Source organism: Pagrus pagrus (genome assembly GCF_965226575.1).
Source record: "Pagrus pagrus genome assembly, chromosome: 8".
Taxonomy (NCBI): Eukaryota; Metazoa; Chordata; class Actinopteri; order Spariformes; family Sparidae; genus Pagrus; species Pagrus pagrus.
This window is the reverse complement of record NC_140192.1, coordinates 21,577,354-21,597,438: the sequence shown is the minus strand read 5'-3', so window position 1 is coordinate 21,597,438 and position 20,085 is coordinate 21,577,354. Positions and strand designations below refer to the sequence as shown.

Below are 20,085 nucleotides of genomic sequence, written 5' to 3'. Positions count from 1 at the left end.
GATATGCATAATACTCTCACCAGTTCAGAGAAGCAGAATGATTTGCTGTGCTTTATCAAGTATCGATTATCTAGTCAGGCTTGGAGAGTAACATCAGGGTGCAAAAAGAGGTAACTGTATTCCGGTAAAGTTACAGAAAAAAAAAAAGTAATTAGATTACAAATCAATCAGTAAAAAAGGGGATAAAAAAAGGACTACAATTTTAAGATAAAGAATGATTTACTAGTTTGTAACCATGCACATTGGACACATGACAACACTTCACCGTTGACACACAACATCACTCTGGTCTTGAGTGACACCAAATACTCAAGTGTGTATTCTGACAAAGATACACACTCGATTAAATAAAAGTCATCTTATTGATATTTTTTGTCTCCTGTCTTTATATGCATGAGGTAATCCAAAAGCAACGGAAAGTAATCAAGTTATATTACTAAAATATTGTGATACTTGGATTACATTACTGATTTCATTTTTAACAAGTTATTAGTAACTGTATTGGAATACATTTTTAAAGTAACAGTACCAACAATCGTGCCTATAGGCCAAACAGTAATGGTTAAATATACAGCTGACAAAATGGACAACAAACAAACAAAACGGGAGTTGTGTTGACATATCACCATAAGCAAAAATCATGTAAATAACTTACAAAATCATCCCTTGGTTTTGAGAGGTCAGCCAAAAAATGCAGACTCATGCAGTTCATGTTCCCACCATGCTTTTCATTTGCATAAGAAACCCCTCACCTGCCTTTGGATGGCCACAGTGGCTGTCCATGAAGATAGAAGATGTGACAGTGTTGTTAAGCATCCACTAAATATCGAATAAATTACTGACCAAGATACTCACCAGCTTATTCTATACAGAAGATGTATGTCTTCATGTGTTACATGGCTCCTTCTCACAATGTAAGGTACTACATACTGTACCAACTACAACAGGTAGAGGACTGCATTCCTAACAGTCTCATATTTTTGGGACACATAGCACTATCATACAAGTGCCACCTATTAGCCTATTTGAGCAGATCATTGGGTCTGACTGTTTTCACTTCTTACAGGCACTCACCAGAAACAGTTCTTACAGGCACAATGTAATGTAGTAAATGTACTTTTGTTTTTTGTTTTTTTTTAATTCTGTGTTGCTTCTTGGGTCCTCATCATAGCTGCAAACCACTTCATTGCTCTTATATATATCACTCAGCCAGATGATCATGTGTCAGTATCGTATAAGATGTTAATAAAGACATTTGTGAATTAATTTGTTTTTAAAAAAAAACGTTTTCGTTTGTGAGCAAGACCATAGATTTCTTTTAAAATGCACACACAATGTGGGGCTCATCAAAGCACAGGCAAACTCTGTGTGGGGGATGCACCCTGTTGAGGGGATAGACTTTCATTACTTTCACAAGACTATGACTGTTAAAGAGGAAAACTATTTTTCCCTGTCTTCTGATACAGTTCAGCACGTGTATCTAACCAATGAGAACACAACAGCTCTCTCTCTCTCTCTCTCACACACACACACACACACACACACACACACACACACACACATTAACTTAATATTTCTTTTAATACACTGAGTTCAAGTGGCACATTTGAACAGCGTTTTTCTAATATTTATTTCAGGATTACTTAATTGTTTTTAAAGGCAATTGTTTTTTGATATAATCATAATTCAATAATGCATTAATCTTTCAAATTACTTGTAAAGCCATTGCACCTTCCAGGATTCCAGTGCCTTCAGGCAATAGAAAAGGCATGAACTAGCGCCACAGAGCGTCACATCACGATAATAACAGCCAATTGATTTTTAAATTGGGACATCAATCATTCACAAATTACTTGTGTTGCAATACAGCAACTAGGGTGAAAACTTAAAACATTTTGTTGATGCATTTATTCAGGCACTACATTGATACGAGTTGTTTTAAACCTGTTTTTACACGCATGTTGCTCTCGGTGCAGCAGCTACTCTGCAGACCATCCCACACTGCTCAGCCAACAACGTCAGCACGTCCTTACGTGCTCAAATTGAGATTCTGATGTTGCCTTTAAATGCTCCTCGGACTCGTGTGTTCCTACCTACAACCTCGATTTGCTCTTTGCAGTATCTCACAACACTAATAAAAGTAAAAGTAATTCCAACTTCCTATTTTAAAAAAATAATACGACGGCTTACTAAACGTATTGTGGCAGTGGCAACAAAATGTTAAAAGCTAGTATTTTTAAAAAACATTAAGCTCACACTGTGATGGCTTACTTTGCGTCATGACTTTCTTTTGGGAATTACGATATTTCTGACAGTACGTGAATATAGCACTATTATTTTGCGTATGTGGTCTTGTTGGGCAAACGATGAAGAAAACATGGCAATGTTGTGAGTTTGGAGATGATGCTAACCTTTGTGAAGACAGTGCAGGTGGACAAAACCGCTCGTCACACTTGTCGTGGGCTCAGTCTGCTGTATTTCAGTGATGTAAGCTGCTGTTTTCGGATGCTTCATGATGAGAAGGGAGCTCCGGAGCCGAGAGATCGAGAATAACGGAGCACAGCTGATAAGGGGATCGACCGCTAGACCTGGTAAACAAACTGTCGCATGTTGTGAGTCAGAGTCGAGTCTTGTATGGTCGGAAAGCCAATGTCAAAGCTAACTGTTGCGAGAGGTTGGGATAGGCAGGCAGACATCCGAGTTGAAGGCAGGTGGGCCAGAGATGGGAAATGACACCGCGCTGCTCCAAATTCATCCGCTTGAGCGAACGAGGATAGCCCTTCAGGCGAAATATCAAAACAGTGTTTGGTAAAGGCTGCTTTAACCGCACATTCACACCGTCTTACGACGCTGCAACCGACTCCCAAACAGTGCCAACGTAGGCTTTGTTGGCGCGAGCAGCGTTATTATTTTTGTTTCATCACTTTGCAGAGATGTCCTTCACAATGGAGGATAATTTGGAGTCGGGGTGGGTAGCCGTCCGACCGAATGCGTTTGAAGAGAAGGAAAAGCACAAATTTGTTTTTATCGTCGCCTGGAATGAAGTGGAAGGTAAATTTGCCATTACGTGTCACAACAGGACGGTGCAGAGGAGAAGCTTCGGTAGAGACCCTCCGGTGGAGGCGACCAGCCTGGATGGGGACAAAACAAAATGGCCCGAAAGTCCCGTCAGGGATAAAGTATCTAGGAGCCCGAGCAAAGGAGCCAGGGAGGCTGTGGATAAAGGCTGCAGCCCTAAAACCAAGTTCGTGACAGCAACAAAACCAAGTCCTGTCAAAATTCAAACTGTGATTAAAGCTGCAGCCTCCCCCGTTAGTCCTGATATTGAGGTGTTAAAATCACTAAGAGAGGACCAACTGTCCCCATCACTGGACAGCTTGGACCTGGATGAACTGGATAGTCTGAGCAGGGAGGACTGCAGCTGGGCCGGACTCTTCTCCTTCCAGGACCTTCAGGCCATCCACCAGCAGCTGTGCTCGGTGAACTCGGACCTGGAGCCCTGTCTCCCGGTGTTTCCGGAGGAACCAGCCGGGATGTGGACGGTGCTGTTCGGCCCGGCGGGAGTACCTGAGACCGAAATGGATGAGCTTTGCTACAGTTTACAAGTGTACCTAGGCCATGCGCTCGATACGTGCGGATGGAAGATACTTTCGCAGGTTCTGTTCACGGAAAACGACGACCCAGATGAGTACTACGAGAGTCTGAGCGAGCTGAGGCAGTCAGGGTACGAAGAGGCGCTCAACCGTGCAACAAAACATCTGCAAGAGGTGAGAGTTTTTGTGATCCTCCCACAGGATCTCCATACCATCTTCTTATTAACATAATCTGTGCAGTCTTTCTCTGTAACTCCCATTCATTCAGTTGCCAGACCCCATTCATCCTGCTGCACTGACTAATTGTACTGCTTGAAGGTACGCAATACCAAAATGGTAATGAGGAAGTGTGATGCACTAGTCATTATAAACTGAGGTAGACAGGCAATTAATGGACAGACCTTCTAAATGATATCCAAAAGTACAAAGCAATGCAGGAGGCCTTTACAGAAAAGGTCAGCAAAAATGAGTAAGCGTATTTTAAGCATTATTGTGAATGTATATTTTCGTTTTTGGAAGTTATGTTATAGTAAAAAGGTAAGTTTTCTTTTTCTTTACTCAAAATCTCTTGTAAACTAAGTGTAGTTATGTGTACCATACAGGAGATGGATATCACATAATCAATAAACAAATGAGTGTCTCTCCAGTCCAGACACTGCATGGAGGTTTAATAGGTCTTTGTGTACATTAACCTATTTGTACTGGTATACATGAGTCATCTAAGGTAGGATCAATGTGGACTTTTATGAAGTAAACCGAACAATTAAAGCTAACCTAGTGCCTTATGTATTATACATGTATTAGGTAAGAATTTGTAAGATTATGTTGTAACTGTAAGAACAGTAAGTCCTCTTGAATATTGTATCCTCAGCATGGCTGCTGTCTGCTGCTTACACAGCTGAGAGAGTCAAGTGCACACACACACACACACACACACACACACACACACACACACACACACACGCACGCACTTCAAGCACTTCTTTCCTGTTAGAATTAACCTGTTAATGTAATCTGCACTGCACAGTCATCTTCTACCATAGATCTGTAAGTAGACACATTTATGATTTGTCAGAAGTGTGTTTTTCAACAATATTTTTCAGTTTTACAAGAGAAAAGACTTCAGGATGAAAACAGTCAGAAAATGAATGAATGTTAACCGCCCCGCCTTTGTTTAAGAGTGGCAAACAGCCACTTTCCTGCATTTAGTATCACCATTTTTAGTGGGCCTTCTGGTTATTTATGTATATAGACTCAAATAACACACTATATTTCAAATTTTAAGGTTTTTAATCACTTGATGTTACATATCAGATTTTTTCTGTCTCTTTTATGTTATGATTATGCTTTAGTTGTGAGAACATGTGCACAGAAAATGCAGAAACAGACAATATTTTTTTGATAAATCTATATCTGGAAAAAACTTTCATAAATACTGATAGGTTAGTTATTACTATAAGATGTATAACTGAAAACTGCATATTTATTCAACATTTTAATATTCAAGGATACATATCTTGTAGTTTTAGTGTGCGGTAGGGGGAGGTGAAAAAGCTTTAGTCTTGATGGCCAAAACAAAACATGGCAAAATAAAACTTGTTTTTGTGTCAAATAACATACAATATAGAATTGCTAGTGGTGCTCAACAAATGTGACTGATGTGTGGTAGTGAATATGAATTTAAATGCATCAAATAAATAGTTGTAAAAGATGTCTTGAAGCTTTAACAGTAATAGACATATCTGTGAAACATTCCTGCATATATATGATACAGACAAACACTAGAACCGATGTTTAAAATGTTCTGTTTTGTATCTTTGACTTGACACAGTGGAGACATAATCCAGACACCACACACACTCCAGGCCTGCTCCTCTTACACCAGCAGCATCTAGTAATTGAATAACTGATCTTTATATAAACAGACATTACACTGATACTCTCACATTGTCCCACTAATCAATAGCGTTAGTTATGCAGCCTTGACTTATAGAGCCAGACAGTGCAAGAAGTCCTCTGAGACACCAGGTGAGAGAGTGCTTTAATGGAAGGTGTTTCCATTTTAAGCATCACAGCATTACTCTGGATCATTATACTGGCGTGTACATCAACTTTGAGTGTTACCTATGTTTATGGAATACACATCTGTTAAAAAATGTTTAGTATTGACCAAGAAAATTCTATTTTAGTTTAACCAATCCTCTTATATACACACATTCACTGACATTAACCCTGTGAGGCAGCTGGATTTAGGAGCTCATTTGATCATGTGAACTCACAAATCCATCTTGCCAGGCTTCAAGCTATGTGCTTGTGGCCAAACACAAAGTGGTTGAACTAATCAGCGTCCCCTGAGCAACTACTAGCAGCAATGGGTGTGGTTTATATTTGACTACCAGCGAAAGAAGCAATTATTTCTTTGAAAACAAAAATGGCAGCTTGATTGAGGTTAGCGTAGATGCTGCTATAGCCTCAGTTATAACAAACTGGAGAGTATATTTTATTGAAAGAAGAGCAAAGAACGGCACTGAAGGCTTTTCTTGATGGAAACAAAGTTTTTGGCTCTTCCATCGACTGGCTTCAGAGAACAGTTTGATTTACCAGCTGGCTCCACTGGTAGCGCTTTCCTAATGTCTGATCTGAATGGTTAGCCCACAATAGATGGTTATAGACAAATGGTTCGTCCGATCACCTGCCAAGTATTTTTTTAAAGTGCCAGCCCTTTTCCAAACAGATAGTGGCTTCTTTCTAGGTGCAGCAAACCATCAGGTTATTCTGACATCCTGAATGACCTGAAATGCTTCATGAACTTAAAAAAAAACTTTAAACCGTTAAATAAAAAAAAACATTGCAGTTTTAGTGATAGGTTTGCATCCATTTTTTTCTTGATATTAATTTATCTCAATTATAAAAAAAATAGAGGTAAAGCAAAAAAAACAAACACCTTTTATGAAGCTTACACTGCTCATGACTAGCAGAAACAGGTCACAGTGTAATACATTTTATATGTGCTTGTATGTTCACTGTCTTTACTTTCTTTAGTAAGAAAGAGTCAAGAGACTACATCCATTCATGCGGATTGTTTATATAATGGCCGATGCACTCCCCCTCTGCTCTGCTTTTAGCAGACGAATCACCCACGTCTCATTCCACCAAGTCAGTCCCACACCCACTTCCATTTTCACAGTTCAGGGACATGCACACACACTCAGATTAAAGAAGACAGAAAACCAGACACAGGAAGCTTAGCCTTACTGCCCTTCCTGAGCAAATCAAACAGCAGAGCCCTCGGACACAGAATCACACAGAATGTTTGCCAACCAGCCCGAGCTAATTTGCTTCAATTGTTTCAATAAATGTCTCTTACTCTGTGGGACTTTCAGTTCAGTCTACACATATGTGCATTTGTCCTGAAGATGTAGGAAGGGCTACTGATCTTATTTAGCTCTTTATTGTTGAAAATGCACCGTCGTTCATTCAAACACAGTCAAAGTTTTTTGTGTCGTAGGATCTTACACACTCACACACACACACGCACACACATAGACACACAGACTGGCCTATTGATCCCCCCCCACTCCATTTGAGGGCCGAGTTAATGGCTATTTCAGTGCTTGCTGTTAGCCTACAGGATTGTTCAGTCCAGCAAAAATGTGTGTGTATTGATCTAATTCCCAGCAGCAGAAAGGACTCTGCTCACTCAGCCACGCTCTGTGCACTGAGACTGCACTCAGATATACTCCTATTTTGTACAGTGACACAAAGCATCCTCTTAGTCACACAATGAGGGGCAAGTTTCCATTCACTGCCGAGTGACACTAAAAGATGTATTTAATCATGTGATATATGATGTATTTAATTTGACTCTTGTATACTTGTGGTGGGCTAATTGCCCTTTTGACACTTTTATCAAACTGTTTTACAGATTACATTATATGTTATTTTATTCTAAAAGTTGTTTGTATGTTGACAATGATAAAATGAACTTCTTGTATCTAAATGTCATGCAGCTGCTGGAGAAGCACAAGGCCATGGACAGTATGGTAGAGCTGTTGGAGCTGTATGAGGAGGAAGATCAAGCCTACGGAGGCCTGCTGGAGGCCTCGACACAGCTGTACCAGTACCTGCTGCAGCCTTTCAGAGACATGAGGGAACTAGCAATGCTACGCAGACAGCAGATCAAGGTAACAATTTCGGCCAGTTAAAGTTTTCAGTTTAAGTGTATATACATCTGTGCACGAGCATCAGGAGTCAGTTCCTCAAGTGATAGTGAGTAAGGCTGCAGATAACGGAAAAACTGACAGAGAGATATTTTTCTTTTTCTGCAATACAAATTACGAAATGAAAATAATTATAAAGAAGAAATAAAATAGCTCCATCAAGCCATACAAAATGATTAAGGATATTTCAAATAGCAATGAATATACTTCTCTAAAAGCACTGCAACAGCAAAAAGACCACAACTTAATTCATTATTGGTGTGGGTGTGAACGCTCCAGTTAAATGCACATCCACTACATGGGTGTAGTATGCATTATGGACACTTTCACATTTTACTCTTGAGCCTACCGTGACTTTTTCTTGCACTTTTCACAAGCTGTCAGGACTCTTCCCTGCCTGCTCCATTTCAGGTTCTCTGGGAGGTTTACAATAGCTTTAAATAAACTGCACTACCAGGAAGCACTATATGAAGATGACGTTTCCGTTCTCGCATGTCTGCTCTTCCCTGTTGGTCAGCATTTTTGACACACAAAAGTAGAGACAGTGTTGAAGGACGCAAACACACGGCAACATAGCTCGACTGGCCACCGGAAATGAGCAGTCAGACAGTCCCAACTGTTGGCTCTGTGGGCCGCTTTAGCTGCTGCTAGCACTGTACATCCAACAGATTATACCTCCTCCTGAGACAGACATGGGAGACAAGGCTTATGTTTTACCACAAACTGGTTGCAGTGGCACCGACTTCCTGATGGGTAAAGCTGGTGTATTTCTCCTCCACTGACCAAAACGCACTGACAGCTCAGAGACACACTCGCTTGTGTGTTCAGAGCCTGCATGTCACTCACTAGCAACAAACTCTGTGTATCCAAAAACCCTTAAATCATAGCAAATTATGTTATATGAGACAGACTTCTCTTGTAGATTAGATTATGGAAACTGAGGACTGTGCAAGTTTTCTTTTTCTCACAGGCAGCAAAAAATTTGCAAGTGGCCAGCTGCTTTCAGGAGTGGAAAATTGGTGTATAGTAGTGGTGACATCCAGCCTGGAGAAAAGGACAAAAAAAGACAAAGAGTTTTTGTCTTTTGTGTTGTTTGTTGTCATTTGGCCCTCTTATTGCAGACCATGTGAGCCATCTTCTGACTCCTGGGAGTTATATGGATGGTGTGCTAAACTAGCATGCATGGGAAGCTGACTACTATGCACATGGGCCGAGATTCAGTGACGTATCTCTGTATTTCTTCGACATGGAGGAGTCATAGAACACAGTGGATGGTCACAGGAAATTCTCACATCTCTTAAAATAGGATCTGCTTTGTGCTTGTGCCTCAGTGTGTGTGTGTGTGTGTGCTTGTTTGACTGTGATTTATATTGCAAAATGAATTGCACTTTTATATTCTGGTAAGATGCCCCATGCTTAGTAAAGCAATGGGAGGATGGTGAGATGTATCTAATTGCAAAAAGAAGATGGAGACTGGTGAGTGCATTAATGGTGGAAAGGCTTTGTTCAATTATTGCAGTGCTGATGGCACATTTATATTTAGCTCACTGAGTCACACACAGCAGCACATGAGTAACAAAAGACTTCAGTATCACATTACTAAATAACATCCGTCAATAAAGAAGCAAACAGACACAAATATACATACACACACACAGCTTTTCCCAACCTTGGATGGAGACAGCTTCCTGTCAGTTTTGTCCTTTTCCACATTATCTGAAATGTTTGTGGGATGTGGCAGTCAGGGTTGAGTGACATACTGTGAGCTGGAATGGAGCCACATGAATCTCCAATTTCCTGCAGTCTCACAGACACATGAATAAGTCATGTTATGTGTGACCCTATAGGTTTACTGCAGGTAGAGGTTGAGGCTGACACACAGGGACCAGAAGGCATGCAGCAGAAATGGAAAGATGTAAGCCATAGTTAAAGAAACTATAAGTAATGAAAAGTATTTTAAGATTGTGCTACATTAAATTTCTTGTAAAGAAGTACCATACAGTGTAATTACAGTCTTATACTATTTTGACGGTAGGAAACCTAAAGTGACCAGAATCTACTGGGCAGCACTGGACAAATAAACACTTCCATAAAGCAAGTTGGGTGATGCTACGGTAATATCGTAAACAATGTAATATTAAAGCTAAATAGTACATAAAAATACATGCCTGAAACCATTGTAGGCGAGATAAAGGCAGTGTAAAATTATGGTTTATACTTTATCAGCACTGCTAGTTTTGACAGTTTAATTGGAGTTTGGTGAGACACCCTTCACTCAATCTAAAAGACAGATCGCGAGGGGCGTCTCTCTCTCTTTATATATTGTATTGTTTGTGTCTGTTGATGCGGGCGTACAAAATGTGGAAGTACAATACAATAGCTAAAATCCACCAAATGATTCAGGTGTTATCTGGTGGATTTTTGCAGTCAAAAGTGCTCTTAAATTAAAAGAGGATCCTTCTTTAAATATTCCGATACATTATTATCGTTCAGACTACATGAGGAAAGTTGCCAATCAAATGACATCGGGTACCATAATCAAAATGACAAAAACAGTTTGATGTGGAGAAAATCGGACGCCTAATGGATGCTAAAATTCCCCTGAATTTGGCTTACATGATTGTAAAAAAAATGTTGTAATGCTGAGCTAATTAAGAGATAATTAAGATTAGCGATAAGATATAGAGCCTCAAGTGCCTATTTCTTAGCTAATTTACTGAAAGGACGCTCTAGTATGTCCTTTACTTTCCACATTGCATTACACTACTGACTGTGGAGTCAATAGTACTTAGATCATAGACTAAAAAACCTGCATAATGTCATGTAACACTCTTTCCTCTTACAAACCAGGAAACTTTTCCAGAGTTTTACCACTACGTCAGTTATAGGTCAAAGGTCACAGTGTCTTGTGTTTGCTTTTACCCCAGATAACTTCATCACAGCGCAGTTGTTTTTGCCAGGGTCAACTTTCATGTAGTGTGTTTCTCTATTGTTGCATTCTTCGTCTCTATTTTCACTGCAGTACATTAAGTCGCTCACAAAGGTTTTCCCTGAAAGGAGGATTAGGTACTTGAAAAAGTTGCAGGTCCCACCGAGATTTGAACTCGGATCGCTGGATTCAGAGTCCAGAGTGCTAACCATTACACCATGGAACCTCCTGTGGGCTGCAGGTGGGGGGAGGGCCCGTTGAACTCACATTTCCGGGTCTATTTATAGCCTACAGCGTCTGTAGCTCAGAAACAACATTGTTTTCTACAGCTCTTCTCCAACTAAAATTCCTCTGTTGTGGTCTATTAATCTTTGTCCTGTCACGGTCACATTCCACTTATGTTTCAAAGTCTGGATCATTTGTCATTATTTATATCTTTTAATTGATCCAGCGTGATTGAATACTTTGAAACAAATTACCAATTATGCTATCTGCCTTTAACCTTTTGATGCATTCTCACATTGTAATGTGATTAAACAGAAGAACTGAGACTGATTCTGCTGTAAAGCATGCGCATTAGCAGCTACTGTGTAAAGTTTTTTACATTCAGGCAGTTTGTCCTTCTCAATATACAGACAAGAATAACAAGTTTGAAGACATTTGCGATTGCCATGCTATATCTATACAGCATGCATCTTTGTCTTACGTATAGTCTGAGAATACTTACTTTCAAAAGCAAGTTTTCTATGAGATTTTGCCAACAATTTGTGTGCAACCTTAATTTGAAGAATGTCGGTGTACAGTACATCGAGAAGTAGCTAAGGTTGAGTCTCCAAATATGTTTACTACATAGATACTTATACTTGTTTGATTATAACCTAAGATATAGTAAAATGTTTTGACTAAAATGTTTTTTGTTTTTTTAGTGTGACAGGTTACTTCTTGAAAATGTTCAGTGAAACACGAAACATGTTTATGCTGTGTAATGTGTGTTTTCTTTTCTTGTTGTGTTTTATCAAATACCTCTTTAAAGAAATCCACAAATCTAATGAATAGCTTAAGTGAAAGAGTATATCGTGACATGGGGAAAGAGTAAATGTTACAGGAAAAAGAGTTACTGTAATGTGTGCGCTGGAGAAAAACATGTAGTGATTTTCAACTGATAAATTAAGATGATCATTGAAAACAAAGAGAGAAGAAAGAGGATACTCTTCTGTCAGTGATGCAAGTCAGAATACACTGTGGATTGTTGATAAACTGTTGCATGTTCAAGATGATAAATATTGAACATATTGACAACAATCATAAACCCACTCTTACAAATGATGTAGCTTGTTGACAGTGAGTGGCATCAGCCTAATTTTCTGGTTGTTGAAGTCTCAATGTGTCCTTTAATCATCATGTAGCCCCTAATTTTGTGTATTCACGAAGACAAAACAAGGCCTTGCAGTAGATCAAAGTAGTTGAGATCTGTAGTTTAAAGTAACTTGTTGGATGGTAGGTTTTCATGTAAAAGATTTACAGTAAAACAAATCAGATGTCAAGACAACAGGTCTAAAATTACACTATGCAGAGGAATTCAGAAAGGAAATCTAAGGAAGGATCACTGGCAGCCTGAAACCAGGAAATTGCAGTGGTAAATGATATGGGTGCACTGCTGAATAGTGCAGTGTGAGCTGAGGTGCAGCGGGGTTACTTGGGGTCAGACAGGGATGTAGCTCTGTAAGCTTTGCTGCTCACAGTCCTTCCTTGTGCTGCCTGTGCACTTTTTGTTTCCCTCTTATAAATCTGGTATTTAATTTTACTTTGTTGCTCTGTGTTGATCAGTTAGGCTTTGTCTGCATTTGGTTAACAGAGACATAGGAATGCCATATTACCTGTATGGTCTTTAACTATCTTCAAATGGTCCTGTGATGCACTAATAAAATGATAAAGTAGGTGTGTACTGCTGAAATATCACAGGTTTAATTGAATACAACTGAAATTGTTACTTCATCATTCTTCCTGTTTGGAATAAAAATGTCAGGAAACATTTTACAGTTTCAGATTCCTCACTGTATTCATTCCTTTTGCAATATTTAAATGCTGATTTTGCTTTTGCAAGCTGGCTGAAAATGGGGTTAGTTTAAAAAAAGATCTGTCCGCATAAATGTGTTCCTGTGTTTGAATGTGCACATGGAATGCTGTAGGGGTAAAATACTGCATATCGCCAGTGCTTTCATTGGAGTCTAGCTCCCTCTCCAGGCCTGCTTCTTTGGTGAAACCATTGAGATAGAGTATGCATTTCTAACCCATCCTGTTCCTCATAGCCTGCAGCCATGTAGGTCAGACAATCTGTCTCTCCATCATGTGTAGAATATATTCAAAGTACTGTCATGGACACTACCAGAACTTCTGTGTGTGATTAGGGAAAACATTTCTATCCTCATGGTTTGTCCCCGTTTTTGAGAAGGTTATTCACTGTTGCCACTGAGTGGCAGTAATGTGTGACTTTTGGAGTTTCAACTAACCTCTGAACCTCAAGTAAGAAAGAAGCAGTGTCATCTTACAGAGTGGGTACACAGTGTGCCACTAACTGCCCAGTGTTCCCAAGGCTGCCTTGTTTGTACTGTGTACACAGGAACTGCCATGCTTTATCTCTTTTTAAAATGTTTTATTTCATATGAAATCAATTGTATTATTTAATCTTTGAGAGTATGCGCCTTCCAGGTGTTATATTTTGTGGTGCTAAACCAAACTCATATGTTCCAACTGCTGAATACCCAAAGGTATAAAGATAGCACACACAAATCCTCAGTACCAAGTTGACAAATCTTACATTCACTAATTTATTGTGAACAAGTCAACCAACACGCTAATGTTTCATCAGAGTATCAGGCTTGAATGAAGGCATGAGTTCTGCCTAGTTGCATGACGAGCGCTAGCATGTTCGTTGACATGGCCAGAATAAATTGGTGACATTTGTCAACTCTGTCTGTACTGAAGATTTGTGTCTGTGCTACCTTTATACCTTTGGGTATTCAGCAGTTGAAACCATTTGTATCCCATGATCTCCAGATCAGTTTTTAAATACCAGCATGCTATATACTGTATCCAACAAGGTACAGATTGTTAAAAGTTTTGATAAAACGTTTGACTGTTTCAATGACCTGTATCATTTACAGGATGAATCTTTTTCATACAGCCTGTTGTTGTTCTTAACCTTGCTGACAAAAATGTGTTCATCCTCTCTCAACAGATTTCTATGGAGAATGACTACTTAGGCCCAAGGCGCATTGATGCTCTTAAAAAGGAGGACTTCGACTGGCAGAAAAAAGCTCAGGAGGCGGTCCTCAACATCCAGGAGTTTACTGTAAAATACTTTGAGATCACTGCCAGAGCCCAGAAAGGTACAGTACGCCATCACTGTCACTGCCAGTGTCAAGTCAATAAAGCAGCAGAGGAATGACTTTGAATAATCGCACATACCAAACTCAAACACACACACACACACACACACACACACACACACACACACACACACACACACACACACACTTAGTGGAAGCACTGGCCTGCTATTGACCTGTGTGTGGTTTTGATCGTCAGGGCTAATGTGATTTGGTATTAATGAAGCAGTGCAGACAGCCATGCTTTGACAGGGACAGGAGGAAACAAGGACAACCTATTGATCAAACAGCTCTGCCAGCAGATTGTCTCTGTGCAGGGTTACTCCACACTGTGCCCCTGCTCATACCAGTTTTCTCCCTCTACTGATTGGTCCATTTATGATCTGACAATAATTATATCAAAAATGTAATAAGGTTCAATTTGAAGCTTCAAATGGATACTAGAATGAAAGAAGTTGCAATGTCCAAATGTGGCCAATAGATGGCTCCCTCTACATTATTGTAATAAAGCTTTACCCCTGGGAGACTGAAGTCATCACATTAAAAGAAAAGAAGTTGTGGGTGACATGCCCACTCACGGTACCTGAGGAGCAAGTTATTTGATCGTGTCGGTGACTCACTATCACGTGAGTGCACATTGTTTTGAACTGTGTGGAAGTTTAACTGCCAACAGTACATTGTCTTATGTTTGCTTGTGTCTGTGTGTAGGGGTGTATGAGCGTATGAAGGTGGACCAGCGTAAGTTTGGTAAATCTTCATGGACAGCAGCGGTGGAGCGCATGGAGAGACTCCGCTACTCTGTCGCAAAGGAGACTCTGCAACTCCAGAGAGCAAGGGAGATCTGTCTGGACCAGAGGAAACACACACTTCGAGAGGAGGTGTGGTAGTAACACTAGACACCATGCAAAACACATATGCACAGACATAAACACACAGACACAGTTGTTTTGTGACTTAGTTTTTTGTCCTGTCTCCTCAGATGCAGGGTCTGTGTAGCAGTGAGAATGCCATGGCCCTATTAGACCACATGGAGACACAGTACTACGAGCTCCAGCTCCAACTGTATGATATCCAGGCTGAGATACTACAGTGTGAAGAGCTGCTCCTCACTGCTCAACTAGAGAGCGTTCGCAGACAGATCACAGGTATTTTGGGCAAATGTACTTGCTACTTTTGGACTGATTCCTGCTTACAGAGTACTGACATGATGCTCGATTTCAGAATAATTCTCACTACGTTTCTGATGTGTAGTGTCTGTCACACACGAAAGATCTGAACCTGTGTTTCCACACAAGTCCATATACATGTTATCGGCCAATTAAAGGAAAGAACCTGAACAAACGAGTGGAGAAACATTACAAACAGTGGCTCTGTTATGCTGTGAGGGGCATTTTGCTAGCATGGTTTGGGTCCACTTGTCTCTTTAGAGGGAAGGATCACTGCAAACAACAACACAAAGTTGTTCTGACTGATCATCTTTATCCACGATGAAACATTTCTATCCTGATGGGAGTAGTCTTTTCCTGGATAACAATGTGCTATGACTGTGTGTTTTCAGAGCGTCAGGATGAAGTGGTGTACTACGACACCTTTGAAAGTGCAGATGATATAACAGATGATGATAATACAGAGAGGGAACAGTTGCGCAGACTTCAGGTCAGCGCTCGACAGCTGGAGGCAAGAAGGGGGCGCATCACTGCCAAGCGCACCTACCTGAAGAACAAGAGGGTGTGTAGACTTTACTCACATTCACACTTGTTTTGATTCCTATAGTGTGTCCTGGCTTCTGGATACTGTTAGTTCAAGTTAATAAATGTGTAGAATGGAGAGTGTATTTTGCACTTTAGCTGATCAGGCTTCACATCCAAGCAGAAATGACACTTAAAACTGTGTCCTGCTTAGCTACTTTGCTTTACCAGAAACATATGTCAACAAGAAACTTTGTTGCCACGTTTGTCTTATTGTTGTGTTTTATTTCTCTCACCTTCCTGCAGGAGATATGTGTGTCCAACCACACTCAGAAACAGCAGAAACGTCAAACCATCAACAAGGACTCTATATCCCACCAGGTCTTACAGGTAGATGTTTTTTTTATAATGATGTGACTATATACCTGTTAATTGTTGTCAGTAACTGTTCTCTAAACTTCTGACTTTCTTCAGCTGAAAAATGTAGAAGAAGAAGATGAGGAGAGGAAGAACAGCAGAGTTAGTCAGGAGAGACAGAGAACTCTGGACAGACTACGTACTTTCAAGCAGGTATGTGCCTGCCTATTAATCTAAATATCTCAACATTTTTCTTTTTTTTCTTACTGATTGACTTCTGTCTCTCTCTGTGTATTTCTCTAGCGGTACCCAGGTCAGGTGATTCTGAAGTCCACTCGGCTACGTGTGTCCCACACCAGAAGAAGAGACCGTGGAAGAAGCATGGAAATGAGTAGCGTGAGTGAGAGGGAGGAGCGTGTGGACTCATTCTGTGTCCAGACACAGAGCCAGCCGCTGTGTCTCAGTACCAGTGTGCAGACGGACCCAAGCCCCAGCTCCACGCTCACCACTCAGCCCGTCACAGCACTGACAGCATCCCTTCCTCCGCTGCCTGTGCCTAGTTCTGCTGACTCCTCCTGCTCTCCCTGCTCCCTGTCCTCACTGCTGGCATCCCCCATCTCCCCTCCTCCTCCACCTCCCCCTCCACCTCCTCTGCCAACAAAGGAGGAGTTGTCACCTTCTGAGAGCCCGGGTCGGCATGGGCACAAGGTTGAGGTGAAGAGTGCAGGAGAGGAGCTCTCCCTCTCCCCACTCGGCCCATTTATCCCTCGCTTCTTTGACAGCAGCCAGTTGGTGAGCGCCCGGAAAAAGCTGAGGAAGACTCCAGAGTTTGACTCCCACAGCAGACGAGGTACTGGAACCATTTGGTACCATAGTGATGGTTAAGGCCATGGCGCACTAACCAAACTTTCTCCAACTAACACAAACAGATTTTTGTTTGGTGTGCTAGATTCTACATTTTCAATCCATTGTTTGTTCAGTTTTGCATGACAGTTGCCCTAACAATAAGCATATAATATGTGTATCCATTGCATTATAACACGCACATACCTACTATAAGTGGTAAACTAATTTTTTAAAAAGCATATAGTACAGCTGTGTCGTGCCTGGAGAGAACATCACAAAATCAAATCTGTCCTCATTTTCCAGCTCACAACAAAAATATAAAGCTCCCTTATGTTGTCTCCTAAATAACTACTGCCTGCTCCAGATTTTCTTCTGATATTTTTTGCTCATTTAAAAATGTCTTGCCATTCTTAAGCAAAATAGTAGAAGGAATGTCTCTAATGTAAAGTAGGTATCTGCTTCACTCTCTATTTTGAGGTAATTTTGAAGTCAAATATTTGACCTTTGAGGTGATTGAACTGATTTGTGTGTCAGTGTGCAATTCCAGTTAGTTTTAAAAACACATCTTAAGACAATTAGACATTAGAATTTGTCTTTGATTGGTGTGCCATGGGCTTTAGATAACCCAGTTACAATAGCCAATCACAGTCTGCCTTTCTCTTCTCTTCCTGTGTGCAGTGAGCTCACCCATGGATGAAGTTTTGGCCTCCCTGAAGAGAGGCAGCTTCCACCTGAGGAAGGTTGACCAGCGGTCCCTGCCTCCTACCAAGGGTGACGATGACCCCAATAGCATCCTGGTTCAGATTCGCAAGGGTGTCAAACTTAGGCGTGTCCCGAGGAAAGAGAGAAAGGACCACGGAGAGCTCCCAGCCTCTACTGACCCCCTGACCAGGAGCATCCATGAGGCACTGCGCCGCATCAAGGAGGCCTCACCAGAGTCTGACTCCGATGACGATGGGCTGGCTGGCCCTGACTGGGACAGCTAGGGTTGAAGGCTGAAACGCAACATATAATATAGACACAGATGCCTGCACACTCTGGCACTGCACACATTGTACTGTACAGCACACACAGACACACACACACACATGCACAAACACAAACACATACATACAGTCATACATTTTTTCACACTCAAACACTCACAGCCCAGTCACATATGTAACTAGTGACAATGCCAAGGCCTGAATCATACTGAATATCACCAACTCACCAAATGCTCCAAAGGTCTATGGTCAACCTGTTCATTTGTTTTTATTACACTACATTCACCATCGAGAAGGACATTATTTGTGTTTTTATTTCTGCTTTATGTAACTGTGGTTTTATTCCTGTACTGTAATCAGATCGTAATGATGCCATGTTTGTTTTTAAAATGTTTTCATGTCTACTGTAAAGCTCTGCACTGGCCATTTGTGGCTACATTACCATCAAGAAACAGCACTTAGCGCATTTTACACCAACACGCTGCATTGAAACAGAAAACTATCAGTGCTGTGAGGTGTGTGATCTTGTTTTTTCCACCCACCCCAAAGCATTAGGAATGAGAAACTGTAACAAAAACATGTAATGTGTATGGTTGATTATTTGCAGTCATGTTGGAGATCTAAAACAAATGAACTGGATTTACAGTCCAGATTGTAAACCATTACACCATCAGACATCACCTCTGTTGACACTTTCTTCTATTTTTATTCAACCAGTATTACTATGACTGAGCCAGACTATGCTGCACAGCTGGTTTTGTCCCAACACATGTGGGTGTGGTGGTGTCTGACAGACCATTGCTTGTCAACACTGTACAAATATTGTAAATCCTTTAGTTTGTAATACCAGATTTGTGCCCTTCCCCCACTCTTTTCCTCTTCCGGCCTTCACTACCCCCAACTCTCACCCCCTCTCTGGCTGAGGGAATATATATCGACCCATCTGTTCGACTGCAGCATATGGCCTGACTAGTGATAGCTATAGAGGGTCACAGAAGGTTTATCATGTGTTGCCACATCTCAACAACATCTCTGAGCAGAAACTGGTCACCTTGAGTAGGAGAGGATTAGGTGAAGGGTAATCAGCAGAGCTGCAGAGTGTCTTTAGCGAGGTGGAGGTCGGGCTGTGTGTCAGCATTCTTTGTAAAGTGTAGGCAGACTTGGTTGGTGATTCCTGAACTTCGTATGTGGGATAGTCACGGCAGAGCCAGTCGCGCTTGTTTGTGTGATGGATGGTTTCGTGGGAGGCTCGATTCTCTCAGCGCTGTAGGGAGTAACGGTGGGCTGTGGAGCAGGCGCTCGTGATTGATGCGGTTTCTCATGCCATCTTATTCACTTTCTCTCCCTTCCTCTTGCATCTTTTTCTAATTTCTTTCTCTGCACTCAGTGGGCAGGAGCACACAGTAGGAGGTCTGTTACTCACAGTGGTGGGAGTGAAAACATGCTCATGCACACATGGACTCATGAACCAAACTCAGCCAATATGTGCAGAAACATTTTAGTGGGGAAGCCAGTGAGTGGTTTCAGCACCTCCAATGTACCTAGTACAGTTTCTGAATCACTTTATGTGTACAGTAAAATGTTTTTGTTCGTCTTTTATTCACTGGTCAAACATTTTATCTGTAGTAGATGAATACGTTTAAAAGCACATGTGAAATCGGACCTACAGAAGTGTGATGGGAGGACAGTATGAGGGGACCAGTGGGATGCTTAGCAGCACAGGAATTCACCATCCATGTTAAAATGAAGCAAAAGATGTGGATTCATAAACTAAGCTCTGAATCTGGAACAGCCTCGGCATGTCCTGTTTTGAATAGCTTTGATGCAAAGATTTGTGCTTTTCCTCTTGTTCTAGTGTTGAGAGCCATTCACAGATTAATCATGACGCAGACACTAATGTAGTAAGAACCAGCATGGAAGTATATGTCACATTATAAGCTTGAAAATAGCTCAGTGCGAGCTGAAGAACTCAAGAGAGTTTATTATTTTGCTGGCAGAGCAAACCTGAGGCACTTTTACATGTCTTCTGTCACTGTCAGCACAATGTTCTTCCATGGTACCCTCCTCATGTAGCATG

The 20,085-nt window shown here is 41.0% G+C and overlaps 1 protein-coding gene across 1 annotated transcript; it reads left to right on the top strand.

The window, feature by feature from the left end:
• The first annotated feature begins 2,337 nt into the window (after positions 1-2,337).
• Positions 2,338-18,089, top strand: LOC311261938 (junction-mediating and -regulatory protein-like). The gene is made up of 10 exons (XM_084360961.1): positions 2,338-3,767; positions 7,604-7,777; positions 13,981-14,131; positions 14,840-15,009; positions 15,111-15,276; positions 15,690-15,859; positions 16,126-16,209; positions 16,294-16,389; positions 16,480-17,026; positions 17,701-18,089. The coding sequence occupies exons 1-10, from the start codon at positions 2,934-2,936 to the stop codon at positions 18,006-18,008; spliced, it is 2,700 nt and encodes an 899-aa protein (XP_084217087.1). The 5' UTR covers positions 2,338-2,933; the 3' UTR covers positions 18,009-18,089.
• Positions 18,090-20,085: the final 1,996 nt, after the last annotated feature.